We start from the raw sequence: 27,676 nt of genomic DNA, 5'->3' as shown, positions 1-27,676 counted from the left end.
TCAATAACGCGCAATGGTTCGACGAAATCTTTCGGCGAATTGGTGTAATCCAATCGAATTCAATTCTTACGCAAATTTTAAGTTGTGCGGGCGACAATAAAATAAAATGTTCATATATTTCAAATTATGCAATTACCCAATTAATTAATGTCCGGACTCGTACCTTTCTAATATCCCGTAAGGTTTTGAGACCACAAAAGAATAATCTTTTAGGGACTATGTTTATGACATAAAAAATCTGAAAGTATACTAGGAAATTACTCAGAGGCCGAAATTTTGGATGTTAGTATATCGGGAGTAAACCTTAACACACGACGCGTTTTCAATTTATGGAAAGGCCAAACAATTTGCAGCAATTAGAGAATTTAATTTTACAAGTAGAACGGCTCGAAGTAGCAGTGAAGACGGACTGGCAAAGTTCAAATTACAGTAACTTCCGCTATAGAAATTTTAGAGCAGATTTATATAATAAAAACACAACCCCTTGTTCGGGGAGCCGGGGAAACAATTTCCTTACAAAATTTCAATTTAATAAGAATGAATCTCGTCAAAACAAGGAACACTTCCCAGCTGCCCAAACTAATTTCAAAGCTCAATTGTTTAAAAAAAAAAAAATAAAATAAAAAAATAAAAAAATGGAATAACAAATTCATAGAAAAATTCATTCCTCAGTGGAATAACAAATTTATAGAAAAAATGGAAATAAAAGAGAGAGCATACAGTTTTCAATGCATGAAAGGAAGGACGGTTCACAAATAGATGGAAGAAATAGGCATTTTAAGTGATAACGTTCCTAAGCCGAACTACGTAAATAAACCGCCTGATAAACAATTTACTCGGACACGACCTCATCAGTCATATTTCCAACCCAAAACTGAACCCAGATCTAAAATTAAATATAATCCGCGCACTGAAGAAGAAAATCACTCTTTACAGGAACCAAAAAAACTAGAAAACTGGGTCTATGCTACATTAAATTAATCACTTCTGAACACAAGTAAAAAAAGCGTATATTACAATCATATTTTTGTCAAAGTTAACAATTATGGCGTTAATGCTCTCTTAGATACAGGAGCGGGTTATCTTGCATTCAACCACAATTTTTAAAAATTTTAAGGGACCTTTTCCGATAATGTGCCTCCGCCCTACTCGACAGCCCTCGGTGACGGAGATACCCGCCGAAGTTTATTGGACTCCTATCTATGGTATTTCATGTGGCGGCAGTCATGTACGGCAAGAAATCTGGTTATTTTCGAAGACAAAGTTAGTGAAATAATTGAATTTTGGACCCCAGGGCCTCAAATGTCATTTCCGTTATTACCAATTTATACTCTTAATTATCATTACTCAATTTACCTAAATTAAAATGTTTCTGTATTTATGATTACCTTTAAAGGAGCACATCGTTAAGTGACAGGAGAGAGATCTTAGTGGTCGAGTGGGGCGGAGGCACATTAACGGAAAAAGTTCATTTTAAGTCAAATACAATTTATTAAAAAATCACCCTGCGCAATGTCAATAGTTGTAGGAAATTCCGAAACAATTAGAATTGACCATAAAGTAAACGCGCACATAAGAGTAGGCGCATTTACTTGGAAACATGAATTCTTAATTGTACCTAATTTACTCACAAATTATCCTAAGGCTAGACTTTTTAGGAAAAACTCATATGTCCATAGACCCGGCAAATGCAAAAGTTTTCTTCAAATTTGACCTTTTAATTACAATCCCGCTCACCCCATTTAACTACCAAAATGTAAATGTATTGACAAGAATAACACCCGAAAATGTTAATCAACACTTTCAAGAAAAGTCAAAAAATTCGAAGACACGATAGCTCAACTGGTGAAGCAGCGGCGTATCTAGCCGAAGGTCGTGGGTTCAAATCCCGCTCGTGACACTGACTTTTTCTTCTCAACTAAAAACCTTAATTAATCGAAAGATATTAATTGGTCAAGCGATACCACGAAAACTAATGAATTTAATAAGTTAAAATGAAGAATATCTTCACTAAAGCTCTCCGTGGCCATTTCATTTGTCGCCGAGAATCAAATAGATTACACGATATTTGAAAACTGCGAAAAAGGAGCAGTGGCGTATTTAGCCGAAGATCGTGGGATCGAATCCCGCTCGTGACACTGACTTTTTTATCTCAATCAATACCTTACATAAAGTATAATTTCAAATTTGAACCCAGGTTCTTTCTTTCCAATACAATTTATTATATACGAAAGCTATTAAATTTTAATACATAATCCAGGGGCAGATCCTTTAATAGAAAATAAACCGGAAAAAATATACAACAATTTTTTTTTCAAATTTAATATGTAAATATTTTAATATGTATGTAGGTGACTGTATATTCTGTTTAAGTAAAATTTCAAATTTGAACCCAGCCGGGCAAATTATACAATATATTTTTTCTCAATTTTAATTACATTACATCACACAGAACATTAAATATTATTAAATAGAACGTTTTTTTATTATCACAAATTTTGTTTGTTCATTCTTGCTTGTTGAAGTTAATGTATTCATTTTGCGTTGGAGATGAAATCGGTTAATTTTGCTGACCTTTCAAGCTTGAAGCATTGTTTCAAGTGTGTTGCCACCACGGTCACAATGCGTCTCCAGTTTCCGAACCGATTTCACGAAAGTCCTCTCAGGATAAAACAAACAAGAGAAAAGGGATCCCCTGAAAGGGTTAAACCGAAGGGAATTCCGCCTCTGTTCTCATTGTGATGAATTTTTGTTTCTTTGTTCACAGGTGATGCGATTAGCGTGACAGTGACTGGCTCGTGACAATTCTCTACAACGTGAAAATGAGGGAGTTGGACGATAAACGGGATTTATTGTCAAACGGTTTTAATATGGAGCATTTCCCCCGGAGGCCTCCTGTCAACATTGCTTTCAAGGATTTGTCCTATCAGGTCCTAGTCTGGAACAAAATGAAACCAGGTAATGCTTTTATTGACTTAAAATGTTTTATTTCGTTCTTGTTTGTCTTTGTTAAAACTGAAATTGGATTGATTTAAAAGTTTTAATGCGGTTAAGACAAAAGTTTGTGCCTTCGAAGTACACAGCCTTTGAAGTACGTGTAGCTAATACCATAGTCTAATAATATCTTCAAATATACAAAACATCGAGTCCTCTCGCGGAGTGATTGTGACCGCACTTTTATGTTTATATCGAGGGCTGTGTTTTTGTGAATTTATTTGAATGAACGTAATTTATTAGCGTGAAAGGAAAGGGTTGTCCGCCCGAGGAACATTGAGTGCCCTGGGGTGAGGCTGTGACGTCTGGAGAATAAAAATAAGCTATTAAGAAATGGAGTGGTTCAACCCAGCCCCGTGAACCATCGAGTCCTCGGGGGAGTGATTGTGACCAGACTTCCATGTTTGTATCGGGTTTAGGTTGTTAAATTATTGGAATGAATATAATTTATTAGCGTGAAAGTAAGGGGTTGTTCACCCCCGCCCCGCGGAATATCGAGTATTCTAGTGTGTTGTGACGTCTGGAGAGTAAAGTGAGTTATTAGCGAGAATGGAATTCAACCCTACCGCGAGAAATATCAAGTTGTCTGCGGTGAGTGTGTTTTGACGTCTGGAGAGTAAAAGTAAGTTATTAGTGAGAATGGAGCCCACCCCTACCACGAGGAATATCGAGTCCTCTGGGGTGAGTGTGTGGAGTGTAAAAATAAGTTATCAGCGAGAATGTAGCCCAACCCTACCGCGAAGANATATATTTATATTATATATTTTGTGTCTGTAGTTGACAACCTGAGGTACAAATGAGAGGCAAGCATTTTAAGATATCGACTTAGTTTTTATACAAAAGGGGAGCGTCAGTAACAGATCGAGACAGCTTTAACAATGGGTTATTAAAATTTGGATGTTGAGAACCTAATTGATTATCTCGCGTTCGAATTCAACAAGAAAAAACACTCCTAACTTTTCCCTGAACATCCCGTCTATGTTTTGTTAATTATTTCAATTAATTTTAATTTTATGTAAGGTCTTGGTTGAGACGAAAAAGTTAGTGTCACGAGCGGGGCAGTAACTTTTTCATATCAACCAAGACTTTACATAAAAAGAATAATTAATTAAAATAATTAATATGGTCAATTATGTCCACTAAGCAAATATGGATTAATTTTTTGTTATTGTTAATTCGAAATTGTAGTTTTCATGATTCCGATCGTTTTGTTCTTGACCAAATTTAGATTATGGATCGAATTGTTGAACACCTGTGTTTTATGTTTTACGATTCCGTTTGCAAATCACGTATTTGATTGCCTAGGTATAACGGATGTTGAACTTTAACGGTTAGTAAGTTGACCAAGGGGACGGCGAAAAAAGGACTAACTGGACAACGACAATAAAACAACGGAAAATCTGTGTTGATAGCGTGTTTAAACTGTCCTAATCACTATCTTTAGGGTCGATTTATTTCTTTTGATATTTTCTTCTGTTTAATTTTACGATAAAATAAAGAAGATAAAGTATCCGTTTATGAATATAAAGTGATTTTTGAGTTAATAACCTCGGTTTCTCAATTAAAGTAATGAGTTAATTGTACTTTTTATTATGTACTAATTGATGTGGGTATCATATATTTATCGGATTTTTTTATCAGGTGCTATTTTGAGAATACTATCACTACGTTATTCCTTAAAGGGAAAATACGATAGGGCCGCGGTATCTCGGCCTGAGAGGTTTAGATTTAAATTTTAACTCGATTAAGCCGGCTAGGCCGAAAAGGGATTCCGCTCCCTCGAGGACAATTCACATTACTGTTGACTTGCATTAGAGGCACGGATTCTGTTTCCTTAACAAACACATGTGGGTCAACAAGCTGGCATTGCGCAAGTTGTCGCTGCATGACAAAGTTCAATCCGGTTCGAAACGTCAAGAACAATTTGTAACTGGCTTAGTGGAAAAATGATCACATTTACATTATTTAAAGAAAATTAATGTTTAAATTTAGTTACGCTTATACTTTGTTATGCTGTGATCATAAAAATTATTGATTCGCAAATAATTTGTAATGCATATGCATGGCGATTCGCTACTCATACAGTCCTGCATTACATTTCGTCGTGCTTCTACACCTCAAATGCAAAAAAAAAAAAATGGTTGTTCACTATGTTTATTGTCTCTTTTTTATGTTTTATAAAAATTTATTGGTACGCTGAATTTTTATTTTTTCTAGTTAGTTTTTCTAGTTTTTTTACTATGATAACGTAGGTTTTTACAACTTCTGTATTGTTATTCTTTTTTTCATTCTTTTCTCGGTTTAGTATAGATTTTTTGAACAATTTTTCTGCTTTGTTGTTCTGCTCGTTGTTCGACATGTTTATTGACTCTTTTTTTCTGTGCTTGTTTTAAAGTGAAAATTGGGAAATAAATTTTGCCCAGGACAAAAGTCGAATTATTACATTTTAACCCCATTCCACCCTTTGCACGCTCTCATCACTTTTTTCCCCATTTAGTATAAAATTTGCGGATTTTAGTTCGGTGTAATTAAAGAACATGGTGTACTACTAGAAACCCTATTAAAGGAAGAAGTTGTTATGATTTGCCAGGTTCGTGAATTTTTCAAGTGGGGTTGTAAATTTAGTTTTCTTCACAAATTTTAAATTTAGTAGTTTTTGAAAGATTTAATGTTTGTTTGTTCACCAAAAATTAATTTGTAAGTCCTGGAAGGGTGCCTTCTAAACGGAAATGGGAAGCTCTTTTCAATTTTTTTTTTGGAGGGGGGGATTTTTCCAAAAATGAATACTTCAAGAACTACGAGTAGTAGATTTATGACAAAAATCGTCACACAAAAAAAAGAATAAATAAATAAATAAAAAATAAATTAATAAAACGTTGGATATGTACAAAATTGGTGAGAACCGGACCATAGTTAATACGGAGTTTGTTATTGCATTGGAAGTGTAAAAGCACATGACAAAATTTGTTTATTTATAATAATTATATTTATCCATATTTGCTTATTGTTCATAATTGACCATTTTAATTATTCCAAATAATTATTCTTCTTATCAGGTTTTTGGTTCAGATGAAAAACTAGTGCCACAAGCGGGATTCGAACCCACGACCTTCGGGTCAATACGCGGCTGTTGTAACCACTTGAGCTTAAAGTCACGATAGCTCAGGTAGTAGTAGCGACGTATTGAGGAAGGACGTGGGTTTTAATCCCGCTTGTCGCACTAATTTTTAATCTTAACCAAAACCTTAAATAAAAAGTATAATTAATTAAAGTATAAACATATTATTATTACTATGATTAGCGCAGTTTAAATTATTAAATTAATCCATATTTGTTTAGTGACCATAATTGACCATATTAATTAATCCATTAATTATTATTTTCATCAAAAGTTTTTGGCTGGGATGAAAAATTAGTGTCACGAGCGAGATTCGAACCCACGACCTTCTTCTTAATACGCCGCTGTTCTAACCACTTGAGCTAACGTGACGTGGGTATTGAGGAAGAACGTGGGTTTTAATCCCGCTCGTGGCACTACTTTTTAATCTAAACCAAAAACCTTAGATAAAAAGTATAATTAATTGGAATAATTATATTATTTATGCGTGTTTCTTTATTTAGTCCGCTGGATGATAAACTTGCAATTTGGTCGTTCATTTCGTCTTTATTTTTTAGTGATTTCAGTGCAAGTTCTTTGTAGGGTCGCATCGTTTGAGAGAAGACGAGGATCTTTTTCGTCCGCCTTATCAAACGTTTGTTTACAACGTGGAAGTAACGCAATACTGCTTACGCGAGAGTATTACTTTTCTCGTAAGTTCACAAGTAGAAAATCGTCCAAATCCCTAAGGATCAAGACGAGTTTCTTACCCACTTCCCCTTTCCGGCTGGCGAATTGACAAGCGCCGCACGGCGAGAATCTCAAAGGACTGAAATTTCCGTCCGAAACTCCCGTCGTAATCCCGATAATAGACTGGTCCGTTCCATTGCTCCTGAGTGGAGAGTCTTTTCCAGCTAAGAACGTTCGAACAACAGGCCGGCACTGCTTTCGTATTAAGTGGAAGGTTAACTTTTCCAAGGCAGACCAGCCGATCGGTAAAGGTTTCTGATTAGCAACACCTCCTGGAAGGCATCAAGTCGAGGAAGTTAACCGTGAATGTGATGCTCACGTTTTCGCCCTTCCACGGGTTATTTCTGTTTATCCTTCGGTCGTGATGGTCAAAATTATACTTTCAGGGAAGAGGCTATCGGCCCTGAATGACATCTAGCTTCCCCATTTTTTAGAGACGAATGGGTCCAAGGTTCATAGTCTTACCCTCGGGTTGTGCCCATTCCCCAATCAACTGCTCCTGACTGTATTTGCTACTCTTCATGGGATAAACGGGTGCATTGCCTTCTTTATTTCGTCCTCCGAAAGCAGGAGGTTCGTCCTCCTGCCACGGGAATTCAGGAGGCCTCATAAGAAAGGTTATGTAAGTGGTCCGTGTCACTTCGCCGTTCCTCATACCCGGCCGATTACACCATTAATCGACTGTAGGCATGATTTTCGCATTCTTGCATGCTGTACGCTTTCTGCTTTCATCCGATATATGCGGGCGAAGGATTTACTCCTTACTAATCCACTCGGTGATGGTGAGTGAGCAGCCGTTGTTTTGATATGACAAACACGTCTTAGTGTCTACCACCAAAAATGATTGGTAACGACCAAAGTTAGGTTTCATCAATCGCAGACATGAAAAAATTTCAATAGTTTGGTCGTATCCTGCCATTATGACAAACCCTGATGTTGAGATAGTTTTGCCTATACTTAAGAATATTAGGTTTATTTAAGATTTTGAGTATTTATTTTTTTAGTTAATTATTGATGAAATATGTTTCATGCTTTTTCAAAACTCCACTTTTGAAGTCTAGGTACCTTTAGGATTGTCTTCATTTTTGCGGTTTTAAAAGCAGGTTGAGCCAGTATAAAGGAGTATATTTTATTATTTTTATTTCGTTTCATGACGTTTAAAGCGAAACATTTTTTCAGTACCACATTTTTGATCTGTAGTGGACAATCTATTTTAAATTTCATCGTAGATTTTGCTGGTCCGCATATTCTCGCCGTATTTAAGCCATTTTTGTCAGTGATTGTGGATATTAGGTTTATTTTGCTCTTTATGTTTATAGGTCTGTCTGTTTTTCATGACGTTAATTATTAAATTATTAACAATTCACAACTTATGACTCAATTCTGATTGTGGATCTCGTGAACCCGTATGGCGTGTATGAAATTATGTTAATTCCGTATGTCTTCTTTCGTACTAGCCCTTATCTGCAAGTCCTGTCAAGATTAAATTTTTAGTTTTCCTTTTGAACAAATCTTTGTTCATTGTTGACCTTTTGTACAAATTAATCCTGCCATTACGTTAAACTTTTACTTGCGAAGTAAAGGAAAGTACAATTGACGTGTTGAAACTTTGGTTTCGTGGGATGACGTCCAATTAAGCCGGGCTAAGTTTGGTAAAAGATTGCGGACAACGAAAAACCAATTTCATTAAAATTCAGTATCTGCGTAATTTTGTCAGCATGAATCGGATTTTCATATTTGACAGTGAATGTATATTTATTTATTATAAAAATTTATTATAAAAATACAAAATAATTGAACAAAACATGCCATTATATATATATATATATATATATATAAACTTCTGCAGTTCATCCATTTATTTCGAAAACGGTTAATCTAGCAAAAAACGGTCTTATCCAAATTCCAAGTTAATTTTGACTAGGCAAAGCGGGATGGTAATAGATTTAACGTAATTTTTATTGAATTAATTAATCTTTAATTAAGTTTTTAGTTGAGGTAAAAAAGTTAGTGTCACGAGCGGGATTCGAAGGTCGTGGGTTCGGATGGATACGGGTTGGGTGGAATCCTGCTTGTGTCACTGATTTTTCTAAATAAGGTTACTTACTGTGAATAGGAACTATCTTTTTTTTTTCTTTTTCTTTTTTTTAAAGGATTGAACACCGCACTCATTCCATCATTCATCATTTCTACTGATTTTTTTATTTCAACCAAAACCTTAATTAAAGATTAATTAATTGAAAAGAATTTGGCCAATCGGACCACAAAACCTAATAGATATAATTTTAATTTATTTATTATGGTATAACCGTTGTCACGGCACTCATCTCTGTGAGGTAAAGGTCCCGGGTTCGAATCCAGCGGAAGATTTTTTGCTTGCAAAAGAAAAGGAAATCGGACATAACTCAGAAATTGAATAGCCGATACTGTCAAAATTTTCCCTTCAGTAAAAGTGGCATAAAATAAGCCCTATAATCGAATTGTACAATAAAAATATGGGAATCTCATTTAAAAAAAACGAAGTTAGTGTAATTACCCAGCTAGATGAGAAAGTTACGTTATATCTGTTACCACCATCCTAGCCAAAATTAGCTTGGGGTTTCTATAAGACCATTTTTTTCATAAATTAAACCTCTTTGAGATTTGTTGTACGTTTTTAGATTAATTCGTCAAATCGTTCATAATTAATAACACCCACGTTAAGGAAACGATGTCTCAAGTGTTTTTAAATGGCAAATACGCACGCATCGAATCTTAATGGAAGTTTTATTAGTTGTTGGTTATATTTCAATCTTTATCGATGATTCATATAGATTGTTTACATTAAAATTCCATTCTTTTGTCGCGTTGACGCACTTGATCTTTGAACAATAGTCTAGCATTGTTAAACCAAGTTAACCCTGAACCCCTATTTTCAGCCCGGTTGCAATAGATTCAAAATTAAAATGTGTATTTTTATTGTAATTGTTGTCCGGTAGAAGGTGAATTTTTTTGCTTCAGATTGCGTGCAATACCGTGTCATTGTTGTATTGTTTCTTTAATTGCACATTATTCACTTTGAAAACTCAGAGGTTAAATTTTACTCGATATTCCGAAACGTATACCACCAATTAAAAATTTTGATTTGCATTACGACATGTTTTAGAATTAATTTTCTCCTGTGAATCAGTCATGAGATTGATTTCGTAGAATTATTTTTTACATTAAATTTTTCGAACGGTTTGGGAATTTACATCCAAGCATATACATTTTTTAAAAATACATAAATATAACAAAAGAAATTAGTATTTTACAATATATTGCACGCCCTCACGGATAAAAGGAAAAAATATAGACTGGGATTTTTGCGATAAATACGTGAAAACTAAACGAAAATCAGTAACCAAACTGATTCTGATTACTTTTTTTATCCGTTGATTGGATCCACATTTACTTTTCTATAACTAATTTATTGATCCTAATAGTTATAAATAAAAATGAAAAAAAAAAAAAATAGGTAGTGAAACGTAATGTTTGAAAGAAGACAAAAACGCGATTTCCGATTACTTTTGTGAGTCACTGTACCTATTGTTATAAAATGGGCAGTTATGTTAAACGAATTTTTAGGAATCTAATTTTTCGATGTTTTCATTCCAATTTTTTAAAATAACATGTTGAAGTCGTGAGGAGCGGTCAGGAGGAAAGTATTTTAGAAAAACACCTTTTTCCTTTTTTTGGCCCCGTTTCGACCTTTATTCCGGTCATCTTCAGGGCATAAAATCTGGTGCTTTTCTTGCGGTGTCATATTTCTTTCGTTTCAAATTGCTGTGTCTCACAGTGATAATGTATAATAACAGATGTGTAAGACAAAACGGAGAAAGTGAAAATGCAGAGTAGTTCTGGCCATGTTCACAGTGGTTTGCGCATTTTTGAACGAAAAAAATTGTACAACATAATTTTAAGTCTGTGCCAATATATAAATATTGGATTTTTTATTGATGTATTTTTTATAATTCGATTTTTTAAATATCAGAACATAGTAAGCATATTTCGTTTTAATGAGTTTTTGTTTTCGATTTTTTCACTATTTTTGAAATATATATGCATGATCTGTCTTTTAAAGAAAATCTTTTAAAATTCAAAAATGTTGGTTTTTCAGTTTGGTTTTTTTGAGATATTTATATGTTGTGATAAGCCTGTGTTATTTTTTATATCATAAAGGTTTTAGTAGGTTTCCCATGTTTTTTTTTCTCCTATGTTAATTCCATTGCAATCAATTGAGTAAATTGCATTAAATTTTAATTTAGTTTTCTTATATCTCTCATTGGGGGGGGGGGCATAAACTGTTGATTTTATGTTGCCGTTTTATTGTTTTAAATTTTATATTATCATTTCCATATATTTTAAATGTTCTATTTTTTCTGCTATATTTTTGGTATAAGTAAGTGAAAAGAATTTTGTATTGTTTTTATCATTTTTTTTTGTATTTTGACGTTTTGAGACATGTCCACAGTTATTAATATTTTTTCGAGCAATGATAATTACAAGAATCATTTTTTTATATTTAATTTAATATTTAAAAAAAATTTTAATTTTAAATTAAATGATTTTTAAGAAACCTATTAGTTTATAGTTTAAACAATCTGGAATTAATACTCAAAAAAATAATTTGTTTTTAATTTATTTCTATATAATTTTTAATTTTAACTGTAAATAATTATCATGTGGTCTTATAATAGCCCAATTATTTTATATTTTAAAAAACTCTCAAATATTCCGGCATTTTAAGTACATGGTTATATTTCATACTACATCCTAAGTTTTTAAATTCTAATTAAGAAAGGGCTATTTCGAAATTAAAAAAGTTAATTTGAAATTAAATAGATTAATTTAAAGTTAAGAAAAGAGGTTAATTTGAAGTAAAATAGGTTTAATTTGACGGAAAAACGCTTTTCTTAAAAAAGCTATTTCCTTCTTGAATTCTTGACACCTTTAATTAGACTTGAAAAGATTAAAGAATTATTGCACTTTATGTACATTAATTCGGAAAATAATAAACATTTGACGTTCAATTATTAACCAAACTTGTGTATTAGTGAATGGTGATCACTTTCTTCTAAATGAATCAGTATATTGTATATTTATATGGAATTGGCTGGTTATTTTTTTTAAGTAAAAGTGTGTGTCGGTGTTTATTCTCTTTTAACTTCTAATGGAACAACTAGATAAACTTTTTACTTCATTTTATTCGCGTTTTTTTTTTTGCTTCTTCCTTTATAGTATATCTCATTGAAAACATTGTTCCGAAACTATTTTGTAAATGCGTTGGGCCACTTTGTCGCCAAGGCTGGAGGAAAAAGGAAAAATGCCTCCGAATTGCGTCATTCAGCTCGTATATTTCGTATGTCACTCACGAAACTGTAAGGAAACGCGCTTCGCCGACGATCCGCGCCTTCCTCTTCTTGTATTTTGGTCGCAAATCTAAGGCTAATGGTTATTCATAAATGCCACCATCGAAGCCTCATCGCGCTTACTAATGCACGCTTGACTCAAAGATTTTCTTTTTATGATAACCCTGGGATCGAATAATCGATGGGAAATGAAAACAATGGACAGCTGGGAGGAATGAATTCCTAGAAAATATGATATGCATCATCGTCTATGCATTTAGAATAATTACTTCTATCTAATTTTTTCAATGATCTAAGACTGATACTACTGATTCTTCTTCTTCAAAGTTAGTACCTACTTTTATTTCTTAACGCTCAAACACACGCACGCACACATATTGTCTGCACATATATTCTCAATTTCACTCTCTCTCACACACACACACACACACACACACACACACACACACACACACACACACACACACACACACACACACACGCGCGCGCGCGCGCTTTCACTCTCAATCTCTCTCTTTCAATATTTCTCTCTTTCTTTCGCTCTTTCTCTCTCTCTCAGATCCATACACACTTTCACTCTCACTTTCTCTCTCTCTCTCTCTCTCTCCATCTATCTATCTATCTCTATGTCTTTCTCTCACTCTCAATCTCTCTCTCTCTCCATATTTCTCTCTCTCTCTTTCGCTCTCTCTCTCCCTATCCCTCTCTCTCTCTCCATCTATCTGTATGTCTTTCTCTCCCTCTCCTTCTCTCTCTCTCTCACACACTCTCATTCTCACTCTCACTGTCACTCTCTCACACACACGCACACACGCACGCACACAGACACTTTCTATCTCTGTCACTCTATCTCTCACTCTCTCTCTCTCTCTCTCTCTCTTTTTTCTCTCTCTCTCTTTTTCTCTTTCTCTTTCTATTTCTCTTTCTTTCTCTCCCTCCCACTCTCTCTTGCGCTATACAGAGTGACCTTTTTAGACGGCCCGGCTGAATTTCTCTTGAAGCCTGGAAGCTATCAAAAAAAGAAAAAAATGCGTGTTTAATATTTTTTGGTCTAGTTTCAAATTTTAACCTTTTTGTTAGTAAAATTGTACCTTAGACCGAATTCAACTTCAAAATTTCAAATACGACCCCATACACCGTGACACATCATTTTAAAGGATTTTTACGCTGAAAACAATGGTGCAATTGGACTTCAAATTAGTCAAAAAGTGACAAAGTTTTGGCGAAAATTTTGAAAACAAAGTCATTTGATTAGCTATTTATTAATCATATTTCATGTTCGAACTGCCTGCCTTGAGATGCAAAGATTTGCTTTTTTAACTACTTTTCACCGGTGCTCAGTTTGCGTCAGATTGTGGTTGACAAGACATTTTCTATCCTTTGCCACAGTTCTTCAACTGAGGTTGCTGGGTTATAATTGGCGTAGACACTGTTTGGTCCCTTAGAAAATAGTCAAACCAAAAAGGCCAACAGATCGGACCAGGTAGACGATTCAAATAACGTCTTACCTGCAAAGAATTGGGTGCGGGGCATCCACCAAGCAGGGAATCATTCTTTGCCGTTGTTGCAGACGAACATCATCTAATGGTGTTGGTAACACCTCTCTTAAAAAATTGACGAAATGAGCACCAATGCACAAATGGGTAAATGTATACGCTGTTTTCGCGAAATGTGTACAGGCTAGTGTCACGGCGTGATCATTATGGCCGAATGATCGATGGAAGGTCAGAATTTCGATTAATTTCGCTTTATTGTACTCAGTAAACAAAATTATTACGTAAATATTTTCACCGCTTGAAAAAATTTAATTTTGAAGGTTGAACTAAAATATACAGGGTGGTGTATTATTCGACCTACAATGGGACAAACAATGCACCTTCTTTAACGAACTGTGGTCGTGTTCTGCTTAAAACGAATTTGTAGATAAACCCTTAATGTATTGAATTCCAATTTTCCAATGTAAAAGAGTAAAATAAATAAATTCAAGAATTCTGTAAAAAATCGGACGGAAAAATGGCCCTAAAATGCATATCTGTAAAAGAAACAAAATTAGTTGTAGACGCATGATTCTCACTACTTCCCTCACATAAAAAGGAAAAAACAACAACAAAAACGCAAATAAGAAACGTTACACCCAAAAACATTATGTATTTAAATAATTAAAGAAAACTTCAGAATTCCCTGATAAAGAAAGAAAATGTATTACGAACTTTTCTAAATTAAAAAAAAATTAATAAATTTACAAAACAATGAAAACTAAAAAGCAATGAAATAAAAAAGAACGTAGAAACGTTGTAATAATACATTTTTAAAGTTCGAAAAAACAGAGCCAAAAAAATTAATATTCATGTTACGGATGAACTTAAAGTAAAATTCACTGGTTTTCGTGGTCCGCTCGAGAAATTAATATCTTTCAATTAATTAAGGTTTTTAGTTGAGATAAAAGAGTCAGTGTCACGACCGGGATTCGAACCCACGATCTTTGGCTGAATACGCCGCTGCTCTACCACTTGAGTTATCGTGACCTCGATCCACCCCGACACTAACTTCCTATCTCAACCTTTTGAATTTTCCTTCTTTTTTGCCATTTTTCAAATGTCGTGTAATCTATTTGATTCTCGGCGACAAATGAAATGGCCGCGGAGAGCTTTAGTGAAGGTATACTTCATTTTAACTTATTAAATTCACTAGTTTTCGTGGTCCGCATGACCAATTAATATCTTTCAATTAATTGAGGTTTTTAGTTGAGATTAAAAAGTCAGTGTCACGAGCGGGATTAGATCTCACGATCTTCGGCTAAAATAAAGGATTAAAGTAAACTGCGGTGTGTCATAATAACATTATGCATTTTTTTCAAACTTTACAAATGTTTTTATACTCTTATTCCCTAATAAATTTTCTTTTTTTAGATGTGGATTTTGTATCTTTTTCAGAATTTATTTTGAGGGAATCCACGTATTTTCCTATTTACATTAAAAAATTAGAATTAAATTTTTTCATTGTTTAGCAAAACATTCATTTTAATTAGACTCCACTGTAAATTTGTGCGTGTGGTGCAGTTTTTCTTATGGTGTAGACCTGCATAGTAAAAAAAGTATTAAATAATTCCTGTCGTACGTAAAGGCTTAACGACTTGCTAACAATTTGGCCTCACTGTAGTTGTGTCAGAATCAATTTACAATACTTTTTACAAAATAATCTGAAATAAAATCCCAAGGTTTTATGCCTGGATGCGAACTCAGAACCGCCAATGTTAGTCGCTCGCCTGAACTGAAATATTACGTTACAAACAAGTTGTAACATTAGCCCTTAAGTTGTGTTTTGCTGCTTAAAACAAACTGATAAATAATAAATAAATAAAGATTTGTCAATTTTCTTTCCGAATTTGTTGTTTTTTATCATACCCTAACTTTCTTAGGGTTTTGTAGTTAATGATATTTTATTACTTGTTTTGACGTTTTATTGATTCAGGCAATTTATTTGGAAAGAGTCGAGATGTTTTTCCTACTTGGTTTCAATCCACCGTTGATATAAACTTTAACTGAAAACCAACACTTAAGATGTTGTAGACGCTCGATATATCTCACAAAAATATCACAAAAGTTAAGACGCTATTTTATGAGTGTCGTTGTTTGAATGTTGTTTTGCCAACTGCAATTTTTGAAACGTAAATTGCTAATTATTATAATCAGAGAATGTACTTTTCCCACAGTGCCAAGAATAGTCAGTTCTATGTGCTTTGTTATATCTTAAAACCAAATCCAACTTGGGAATGTTGAGATCAGGGAATAAAATCCGATCATATAAACCTGATAAATGTCCATCACAACTTTTTTCTCGATCAATGTACTTCAGATTTTCCGTACCACACAAAATTATGCTTAATGTGAAGCACTACGACTCGTTGGATAGCTGCCAAGCTATATCTTAAAAAAAAGAATGAGAAATTATGAGACGGAATATTGGAATAAGCCGACGCGACGGTGGCATCGGATAGTGCACGCAGAATATATATTTATATATAGATCTTAGAATAAATCTTTCTCCTTTTACCTGATTACCTGAAAAGAAATTTTAAAATTATATATATATATANCTCAGCACTAAGTGGCATTTTTAAGTTTAAAAAATTGAAATTAAGCAAACAGTTTATTGCTTCAGAATTCAATGAAACTGAATAAACATTTTTCAATTCTGTAAAAATTCAACATTGAAAAATCCTTTATCCTTGTGTTTAGGTCTAATTGATATTCCCAATTTAAAACATAGCACAAACGAATATTTTTTTATAAAAACAATGAGACCAATTAAGGCAGAATTTTGGTTTATCGAGAAAATGAAAAAAAAAATCAGTTTGGTGGAATTTTTTGCCTGTCAATGTATATAGATAAAACCCATCAGAGGAATCTGCAAACCGGTCCAGCTTTGGTATTATCCAGTTTGAGGACAAGATACTGGATCTTAAGCGGACGGAATGTAGTACGCAGTAGGCTTCTAAAATGTAATTTGTGTTTTTCTTTTAACGGGAGATCCCCCATATGATAAAGTGCAACCCGCAATGCTTTGCCAGCATGTTGGTGTAGCCTCCACTGGGTCGTTTTATGCTGTTACTGAGCGACGAAGTAGCTTAGGATCAAGAAAAGCGTACATTTGTCTTTTTGCCTATTTATCCCTCAAAAAGGTGCACCTTGAAATAAAACCTTTTATCGGTCTTCAAACGCTCTCTACCTCGCCGAGGTCCGTGCCGAGTAATTTACTTAGATTGTTGAACAAACTTCATTGGATACAAATCTGAATTAAATGATAGTTCTGCTTTTCACACTTCGTACGGATTTATGGCATAATTTAATGATAGTTTGGGGTGGGCCCGAAGTTCAGCCTCTAGCTCCATATTTTGGCGGCCTATGGTAATCTCACGTTATGGTGGTCAAAAGCCACCTTCATAAGCTAATCCTACAAATCCCAATGTTAGAGGAATTTTCGACTGTTCTGGCTTAAATAGAGGGCCTACTCATTTTAAGACCACTAGACGTATTAAGATCCCTTCCTTCCTCCCTCGCTCCCGCGCATTGTTTGATGCAGCATGGTATGGTATGGTAATGAGGATACTAAGAAGCGGGTTTGTGCACCCCAGGCACTGCAGCCTGCTGGCTTATTGTACCTTCCTAGCTCTCTAGTTCAGAGCAATAAACTCAATCATTCTTCATAGAAGAATCAGGTCATTGGCTGTCGCTACAATTTCATTCCCTAGATTGTTTTCGTACGTTAGGTTAAATCTCCATTGAGCTGTTGCTTCGCATTCAAAGATGATATGGGTGGCTGTTTCCTCCTCCCCATTACGTAATCTGCAGGTGGGGAACATGGGTGTAGATGTTCTCTCAGATGCCGAAGACCGGTTAGTAGTTCACTCCTCTGAGTCAAGCCCTCTCCACTTGCAGCAATGCTTTTTTTGCCAGTCTTGGTGAGGGTTGTTTCATCGTAAGTTCACTGTGTCTAGCGTCGCTAGAGTTTATCCACTTTTCTTTTTATTTTGTTTGGATCCATTCTGGATAGTGGATTCTATATTTGTTTTTGTCATTCCAAGGTTCGGGGCCTATGTGTGATCTTGCGGATCCTCCTCTGCCGGTCTGTCTGCTTTCTCATTACCCAAAATTCCTCTGTGCCCTGGCACCCAAGATATCATCGGGTTGTTGTGTTTTCCCAGGTTTTGGAGATTTTGGATGCATTCATTAACTAATTTTGATGTGATTTTTTTTACATGCTAATGCTTTAATGGCTGCTCGGCTATCAGATCTTATGAGGATTTTTTTTGCCAGAGTAATCTTTTTAAGATTTTCTAGGGCACAAGCATTCATGTGGGATTCATTTGTATACCATATCATTGTATCATATGCTCTCCTGTATGATGCAGCAACTATTAGATGATTTTTTCGCTGTATCAGTTCTCAATGTACCCGAATCCCGCTTGGACCCCTTCTTCTCGATAAAATAGTTCAGAGCTTTTGGAAGCGATGGCATCTCGAATATTTGCAAACCCTTAAGGCATGAGAAAAATGTCGTTCGGCTACTAACCCCGTGAATGTCGGATCACTTGTCCTCTTAATAAAGGAAGTCAACCCATCTCCTTTGAAGTGGTCGCTAGGCGATCGAGTAGATTTTCCCGGGATAGGATGGCGTAGTTAGGTTCAGATAATCGGTAGGGTGTACTAAGGTATGTCTTTTACCTTCCCAGTGAGTGTCTTTGATTTGTAAATTTTCTATATACGCTTCTAAAGAATTTCTTCTTACTTTTCTCGCTTTTTGTGATAATGAAAACCAATATCTCTTCTTAGGGATATTTGATTTTTTCTTTATTCTGTTCCAACCTGAAAAGATCCTTTCAGAGAGAAAATGTTTGGTGTTCAATGTAATTTAAAATTAACCGGCAGCTGAAAGTTGTCGCGAGCCAACGCAGGTGGGCTCGGATACGGGCGTCGGAAAGTACCATACGATCGCTAAAAATTGTCTTTTAGTTCACTTTATTTATATACCCAATGTGGCCAATTTTCTTTTTTTACTTTGTTTCTTCGATTTTTATTACTTTATTACTTTTTACCTCACGAGGATAAATTTAACAAATAAATTAAAATTATCTTTTTTCTATGAGGTAACAAATCTTTTCTGATCGTTTTCATAACCACAAGCTTACTAAAATCCGTGTAGAATTGGCAGGGATCCGGGTAGATTGGGTGTTTTGTGTGGTCTTTTATTGACTTATTGACGTCCAATCTCCGATATCGTTTACATTCCTGTGGATTCCATGTTCAATTCGTACTAAAAACAAACAAACCTAGGTAAAATTCTTTCTGTATTATATTTCCCGGCCGATTTGTTGTTTAGATCTGAACCATGTCGTATTTCCATTAAAAAAGAGAGACTTAAAAAAAAGTCTGTTTATATACCGAGTGTCGAGTTAATTAATTTTAGATTCGGGTTACATTTGATCTACGTTGCATTCTTTGCCATTTTCTGTTGATTTTCTGTTCTGTCTATCTCATTATTATTTAATATGGAAGTCAATTTTACCCAAATACGGGTTTTCTCTATTTTTTTTTAAATTAAACACTTCCTTGTTTAAAATCGTTGCAAAATCTTTCTTGCATTTTTGTCTTTTATAAATTTATCGTTTCAAATCGATAGGAATTTTTAACATCCATTTCCGTGCCTATTTCCTTGTAGTCAATCTTGTTTTTTTAATATGTCTCTCGTGATTATCGCTAATTAAACTGTAAGGTCAGTATCTTTTTTTTTTTTGGTTTGTTTTCTTGCAAAACTTCCTGGTTTATTTTTCGAGACCTCGGAAATCCACATTCAATCCGATTGGCGTGGGATTTCGTCCCGCTTGTTTTATAAATATGGATTGGATTAGAAAATTTGCTGTCTAAATGGAAATCTGGGCCAGTTTGGGGACTTATTGTACCTCTAGGGCCCTTGATTCGTCGCACTGGAATTTTACTGAGCCCATTACTTACTTTCAAGTGGGATTCGGTTTTGACTTATAATATTACAAACGAAAAAATACGGTATTGTTCTTTAAAACTAAGATTTTTTTATTCTAACATTTAACGTATCTCCACTCCAGTACTGGCAATTCACTAGTTTTCGTGGTCCGCTTTGACCAATTAATATCTTTCAATTAATTAAAGTTTTTAGTTAAGATAAAAAAGTCAGCGTCACAAGCGGGACTCGAACCCACGATCTTCGGCTAGATACGCCGCTGCTCTACCACTTGAGCTAACGTGACCTCGATCCACTCGGACACCAACTTCCCATCTCAACCCCAACACTCGAATTTTCCCTCCTTTTGGTAATTTTTCAAATGCCAAATGTACTGCCAATATCTTACTCAGTGTATATTTTTTAACCTTCGTAAAAATGCGTCAAATATTGATATTTGGTAACTGAACGTTTACTCTGGATAAAATTTGCCAGATTAAACGACATATTTTTTTAAATGTATTTATTGAATCTTATAAAAAACTTAACCGTTGAGTTAATTAACTTAACGTAAAAATAACAAACATTCACTCTAGATAATTTTACCGGATTGACCAGGAAGAGCTGGCTTGTTTGGGTTGGTTTTTTCGAAAAATTGTGAGCCTTATGAAATACAGAACAGACGAAACCAGTAGCGGGTGGTGCAATTTCTGTAAAATGTCACCTCCGTTGCGCAAATTTCGATTTATATCTGTTTTATCATGAGGATGTTTAACGGCTTATATCTCCTCGAGACCCAAATGGCCTTAAGAAACATTTCCTACCTTAGGGATTTCTGATAGATCTTCCTGTCCAAATCTGATTCTCAATTTTATTTGATATATTTCATTTTCAGGTTACTTCTATTACTTTTACCTTTTACAACGGTATTCCGTTAAATTTCCAACATCTTATAAAATGTTTATCCTACTGTAAATTACACCAATTGAAAAATCATTGAAAATCCTATGAGATTAATTTTTAATTGTAATATTAAGCAGACAAAATACAAAATCGTATATGAAATTATATTTAAAATAATTTTTTTACAAGTTTCTAAAATTCTTGTCTAAAGTTTAAGCGTAAATACATGTCTGTAATTACTCCAAGGTAAGATAGCACCAATGGGAAATTAACGTTTAATTGCAAATAAATTGGATTTTCGGTTACAAAAGACTCCTAGAAAGTAGTCATTAGGCTTTTGAAATTTCTCTGCAATAATACTCTTTGATACAAAGTTGAACACAAGGGAAAAAACACACACAAAAAAATAATTAAAAAATTAAATTTAAAAACCATGTCACTCTTGCATGTTAAACAATCAGATTAATTTACAGAACCAAGAAAATCCTTACTTAATCATTAGACTTGGACTTAAGATTACAATAAAAAATTAAATAATAATAAAATAAATCTCGTAGGGGCTTCAGTGCTCTTTATGTTGGCGAAGTAAAATTTTCAGTAAGATTAACTTTTTATGACATCCCAGGGACTTTGGAACTTATAACTTGGAATAAAGTTGTAGTAATCTGAACTGCATGAACTCGAATATCGTTGAGAATCATACTTTGGATATTAGAGACATTTTAGCCCTATTCGACATGTAGGGTAACCTTCTGAAGTATTGCCCCATGTTCGCGAGACACCCTTAACTTTTAGTCGTAAAAAATGATACATTTGAAAAAAATATCATTTTCTTTCTGCAATTCGATATTTTGTCCTTTCGCAAATTGAATAGCAATATTACAAAAAAAAATACACCTAACAAACAAGGCAAGAAGAGTAAATACATTAAGCGCACAAAAAACAGGCATACAATTCAGAAAGAAAACTCTAAAACTACACAAACGAAACCTTCATAGAAACGACATTCAGTTAAAATGTAAATACTAAATGAATTTTTTTTATTTAAAAATAATTAATTTTAAATATTATTCAGTTAATTAAGGTTTTTAGTTAACATAAAAAAGTCAGAGTCACGAGCGGGATCCGAACCCACGACCTTCGGCTAGATACGCCGCTACTCTACCACCTGAGCTATCGTGACTTCGATCCACTCGGACACTAACTTCCCATCTCAACCCCACCTTTTTGAATTTTCACTCCTTTTTGCCATTTTTCAAGCGGACCACGAAAATTAGTGAATTTAAATATTATACATATACAAATTATTATTATGTATGATATAAATACATTAAGATACAAATCTATACAAAAATAAACAAAATGTTCTAAGAATAAATACAACTCAAAGAAAGATACAAAGGTGCACAAATAAAAACAGGATAATAGTACAAAAACATAAATGTACCGAAGTCACAAATCAACTCAATAAGAAAGAAATTCGATTTGTTAAAAATTTGCAACAATCATTACCGACTTACACTACAAACGAACCACCCGAAAACCATAAAACTGACAATAACTAACAATATACACTTACACAATATACAAATTATATTCGAAATCGAATATGAAACATATTTAATGAACAACTTAAATCATATACAAAAATATGTTTGTATTTAGGCTGAATAACTAATCTAACTTACAATTAACTACTAGGTGATTGTAATCATAAATCCGTCTTCAAAATTATGCCTCCTGGTATTTCGGATTTAGATTGGCTAAGTCTGCTTCAAATTGTTACATGGTGTGTGGTCATTCCGCACCTTTTTGAGATCCTGTTTTCGAAAAGACTTCTTTTAATCCACGAGGAAAATGCTATCCTTAAAATATGTAAGCTGGGAGGTGAAGCAGCAACAATATGAGAATTATTAACGACTGTTATTAAATTGGCTTTTATGTTGTTTTGAATAAAAATTGCGAATCATCCCTGTTGCGTAAAGATTGTTCATCACAGAAGGACACAGATCAGTATGCGTCTTTGTCAACATCTTCGCACTCAGGTTTGTTCGGTTTTTTTTTTTTCATAGGACGCACGGAATTCGCTCCTACGGAGCAGTTTGATTGATAGCGATCAGATCCGAGTTGTAGTACGAATAAAGATCAATCAACAGCCATTTAACGATCTGGAATCTTTCCAAATCGAGGTCAGTACTGTCTTCGTTAGCCGGCGGGCTCGCGGTTCACTTTCGCCCGAGTTTTATATCAAAGAAGACCGTCGTTTTTAGGGAGAAAACGAACAATTTAAATTCGCCGTGAATGCTAGCATAAATTTCAATATCAATCAGACATCGTCGTGTTTTTTTTCCTTTCTTCTAAGGGAATGGTTCAAAGACTTAAATCGGTTCTGGATTAGGAAATTTTACATGGAAGTTGGTTAATTTTCATCAAATCATGCATCCTTAAATAGTTTGACTTGTTCTTCCTCACACTTTTAACTTTATTCAAAAGCTGTTTACAAACACACAGACAAAACACGTACAGAACTCTTTCAGCCCGATAGTGTTCCCTTTCGTTTCTATTTGCCAAATTTGGATTTCTTGGAATTATCAAGGCCGGAATAGACGTAATTCGCGGTGAAGGATGAACCTTGAACTTGAGGATACCAAAAAAACAACCTTTTGAGTGGTTTTACAGTACTTAGCTATAATTCCATCAAAGAACTTTACAATAGGTTATAACATCGGAATAATCAAAAACAAAATAATAAGTAGCGTTTAATGAGTTCAACACTGCTTAATCGTAAATTGAAATAAAATTGCTTATTAAATACTACTTCTGGGGGCGTCATTGGCCGCAATGGTTAAGGCGTTGACACCGCGTTCATCAGTGTAAGGTGAAGGTCCCAGGTTCGAATTCCGCGGCCCTGAGCTCGTACCCGACATACTTAAGGGGGATTTTTTTTCCAAAACCCCGGCACCCCGTGGCACCTCGTAGTTGAAATACTTTCAGAGCAAAAAAAAAAATAAATAAATAAATAAATAAAAATAAATATAAAAAATTTAAATAAAAACTTGATCAATAAAACGATAAGTGCGAATTCCCTGAATTCCGGACCAGGATTAACAGGTTTGTTCTTAGCCGCGGATAATCCAATCTGATTAAAATTCCTCCTTCTCGACTTGTATTAACTAATCTCAAAGAAATTTTGATTTTACTTTCGACAGCTTTACAAAGAAGTTATAAGCAAAATTTAGATGATATTGAATTTCAAGTCGGCAATTGAAAGTCAAGAAAAGTCGGCTATTGCATAATTTAATTTAAGGCAAATAAAACCATTGGTACTCAAATTTATTGTAGACAAACATAATTTTGACGTTTGATGAATATTTAGTGAGTCTCTAAACTATTCTCCACAACTTCTTCTGAAAAATACTTTAAACAATGGTCCGCATATTTCCTCTGTTTTTATATAATAAATGTACATATTAATGCGAGATTTTCAAGGGTTTTTCAGCCCAAGGTTCAGTACTAGGCGATTAGATGTTTTACTCGCTGTTTTCTTATATTAGTCTAAAAATTGAATAAATAATGTGGAGAGTTTACGGCCGACTGAGGTCGACGAATGTCTTCTGCTTGTTTGCACTTCTTTTCCTTTGGTCTTTCATGCGTATTGAATGGGAAAACCGCTAGGCCCGTTGAAATATAAATAACCCTGCTAAATTGTGGCAGATCAAGAAAGAAGTCGGTCCCTGGTCCACGGAGAACGGTTCGAAAAAGGAAAAGCTCATACTGGCAAGACTACGTATAGGTCACACAAGAATAATGCATGGGCACCTTGGCCCGAAAGCGACCGCGTAGTCTTGATGTATATAGACAATACTTTGGGCATATCATCGGACGTGTGCGTAGTCTCGGGGCACGGCAGCGGGCACAGATCGCTGTTCCGGTACCTCAGGGCTATTTAGATTTTTAAATGTATATAGTTTTTTTATGTGTATTTGTGTTGTGTCTATGTTGACTTTATGTTAATTTAGTGGAATGAATGTAATTTATTAGCATATAAGGAAGGGGTGATTTAACCCCGCCCCGAGGAATATCGAGTACTCTGGGGGAATGAATGTCACCAGGCATCTATGTTTGTGGTGATGTATATATATGTATTGTATGTTTTGTTTCTATTCTGTATTTGACAACCTGAGGTACAAACGGGAGACTAGCATTCTAGGATATCAACGTAGTATTTATTTGAAATCAAATAGTGAGTAGCCAGACCGAGACGCTCAAATGGCTTCAGTTTAAACAAAGTAAGAGCGAAAGAAAATAAAAATAAGAAAAACAGGCAGAGGGCAGGCGATGACCTCAACTTTTTGTCGGCCCATAAACTTCCCACTTTATATTTTTCACGTGTATTCAACTGCAGCCAAAGTTCAACTTTGAGCATCGCGACGTGTTACTCACTCTTTGATTTTGTATGAAACCAGTCGATGTTGTAAAATGCAGGCCTATCATTTGTAACCTCAGGTCATCAACTTCAGAATACATACAAATATAGAATAACAGATAACTGACGATAAGTATAGAAAATTTCAGGAAGTGTTTCTATTCACCATATGCAACAAAAAACTTCCTATAAACCGCTGTCCAAATCTCTAGGTTAAAGAGGTAATATCAGGTTTTTTTTTTACTTAGGTCCACTAAATTGCTTATAAACTTCAGAATACCTGACTGTAGAAAAATCTGGTTTGGGCCACCGTAAGATCGTTAAATTTGCTCAAAGAATTTACATTGCAGAATTGAAGAATTTCTGTATGAAAAATTCAGAAAAAACAAATATGTTGAAATTTGGAATGTTTTGAAAATGTCGGATTTCCTGGAAAAATTGAGCATTTTTTTTAACAAAATGCAAAAATGTTTGGGCCTTCCAGAAGCGCAATCCGAAAAGGGGGTACACCGCTGGAAGCTAATAGAATGGAGACTTTTGAGGAAATTTGCAAAGCTCCAGGAGTTCGCAGTTATTAACAGTTACCAATCCAACATTATCAAAACGTTCCGAATTTCAACAGTGTTGTTTTTTACTGAATTTTTTGTGCATATGTAGGTTTTCTTACAGCAAATTTAACATTCTTTCAGGTTGAACAAACCAATTTACAGTCAGAATTTCCGAAGTTTATAAACAATTTAGTGAACATAAGTCGAAAAAAAAACCAAAACCTGAAATTACTTCTTTACCGTTGAGATTTTGACTGGGGTTTATAGAAAGTTTTTTGTTGCATATGGTGAGTAGAAACACCTCCTGAAATTTTCGATACTAGTCACCATGTATATAATATATTTATTTATATAATAATATTGTATTTTATTCGTTTAGTATATCTACCAGTGTATAGTACTTTTCTGTACATATACTACACTGGTTGTGGGCATCTATCTGTTGATAAATAAATAGATATATCAAAATATTACCAATAAACATCAAGCCTTTTACAATTAAAAATGTGCTCGTCCGTGGACAGACGACGCCTGTTCGTTATTCTTGTATGACCTATGCGCAGTGTTGTCAGTATGGACTTTTCCTTTTTCGACCTGTATTCCATGGACCAAAGGCAGACGTCTTTCTTAACCAAGCCATAGTTTGGCAGGGTTATTTTTGAACGAGTCCAGCGGTTTTCCGTTCACCTTTTACCGCATTTGAAACTAAAAGTTTTAAATGCGCTAGGCGTACAGGTTGGGAAGCGTTGTGGAAAATTGAATATAAAACGTAAATGTCGGAACATTTTAAATCTTGTGACGCCTGTCTAATTATACGTTCAACGGTATAATAACACGACAATAAACGAAATGAAAGGGGAAAAAAATTACAGGTAACTGTAAAACAAAGGTACTGTTTATCCAGACAATTGTACTGTTTCGTGATGTGTCGTTGCCGTGAGATCCTGTTTTTATCTTGCTATGGTATTGAATTTGAAAATGAAAAGGAAAACTGCATCGAGACATGCAAAATATTCGTATAATCATTCTCGTATTTTACCGGGTATCACGTATCAGAAAATCTGGTTAGACATCTCGGTTGAAATGTCAGACTGTTCATTGAACCTGACGTTCCGGAAACCAAGGTTGACTTGGTTTATTAATGTCTTACATTCGCGGAAATTACAAAATTACTATTCCAGACGACAACTCTCTCTTTCGGTGTTGACTTGTATCTAGCTACACGAGTAGATTTTGCATGTAGCTGATTCAAAAACTATGATTTTCGCTGCCTGGAAATTTATGTAATTTATATGTTTTATTTAGAAAACACAGACTCAACAAATCGATATAAATAAATTAAACATAATTTCCAACGATTGTACATGAACATTACATTGGTAGCAAAACGCCTCTAACCATGTACCAAACACGTAAGAGAATTCATCCAAACATAGAATTTTTCCGTCAAATAAATTTTTTTAAACTCTTTTATACTTCAAATTAACCCTTTTTAATTTCAGATTAACCCAACATTCCAATAAATTAACATAAACTCAACATCCGATACAAACATGTCTGGCCATATTCACGCCCTTAGAGTCCTCGGTGTTCCTCGGGGAGGATTCAACAACCCCTTCCTGTCAAGCTAATAAATAACATTCATTCCAATAAATTAACATAAACTCAACATCCGATACAAACATGTCTGGTCATATTCACGCTCTCAGAGTCCTCGGTGTTCCTCGGGGAGGATTCAACAACCCCTTCCTGTCAAGCTAATAAATAACATTATTCCAATAAATTAACATAAACTCAACACAAACACTAAATGCATTTAAAAATCTCTACAGGCCAGAGGTACCGGAGTCTGTGCTCGCCGCCTGTATCCCTAGTTATCTAAGGTCTTGGTTGGGATGAAAAAACTAGTCACGATAGCTCAACTGGTTTGAGTATCGGCGTATTGAGATATATAAAAATATCTCCTTATGATTTATATTTTCCGATATTTTATATTGTTTTAAATAATATTGTATTTTTATGATGATGTTGAGATGACATTTCAACATTTATACTAACATACACAAATTAAATAAATTTTATAATTATTGAT

The 27,676-nt window shown here is 34.5% G+C and overlaps 1 protein-coding gene across 3 annotated transcripts in view; it reads left to right on the top strand.

Moving 5' to 3' along the window:
- Positions 1-27,676, top strand: part of LOC106665537 (ATP-binding cassette sub-family G member 1-like) — a 242,947-nt gene that overhangs the window by 99,402 nt on the left and 115,869 nt on the right. For all 3 annotated transcript variants that reach the window (XM_014392017.2, XM_014392018.2, XM_014392016.2), the window contains exon 2: positions 2,768-2,958. In XM_014392017.2, the coding sequence (XP_014247503.1) occupies positions 2,823-2,958 (136 nt within the window). In that variant the 5' untranslated portion in view covers positions 2,768-2,822. The remainder of the gene's footprint in view (positions 1-2,767; positions 2,959-27,676) is intronic.

This window comes from Cimex lectularius, unplaced genomic scaffold (assembly GCF_000648675.2).
Source record: "Cimex lectularius strain Harlan isolate CLEC.00 unplaced genomic scaffold, Clec_2.1 scaffold37, whole genome shotgun sequence".
Taxonomy (NCBI): domain Eukaryota; kingdom Metazoa; phylum Arthropoda; class Insecta; order Hemiptera; family Cimicidae; genus Cimex; species Cimex lectularius.
This window is presented reverse-complemented; position numbering and strand designations above follow the sequence as displayed.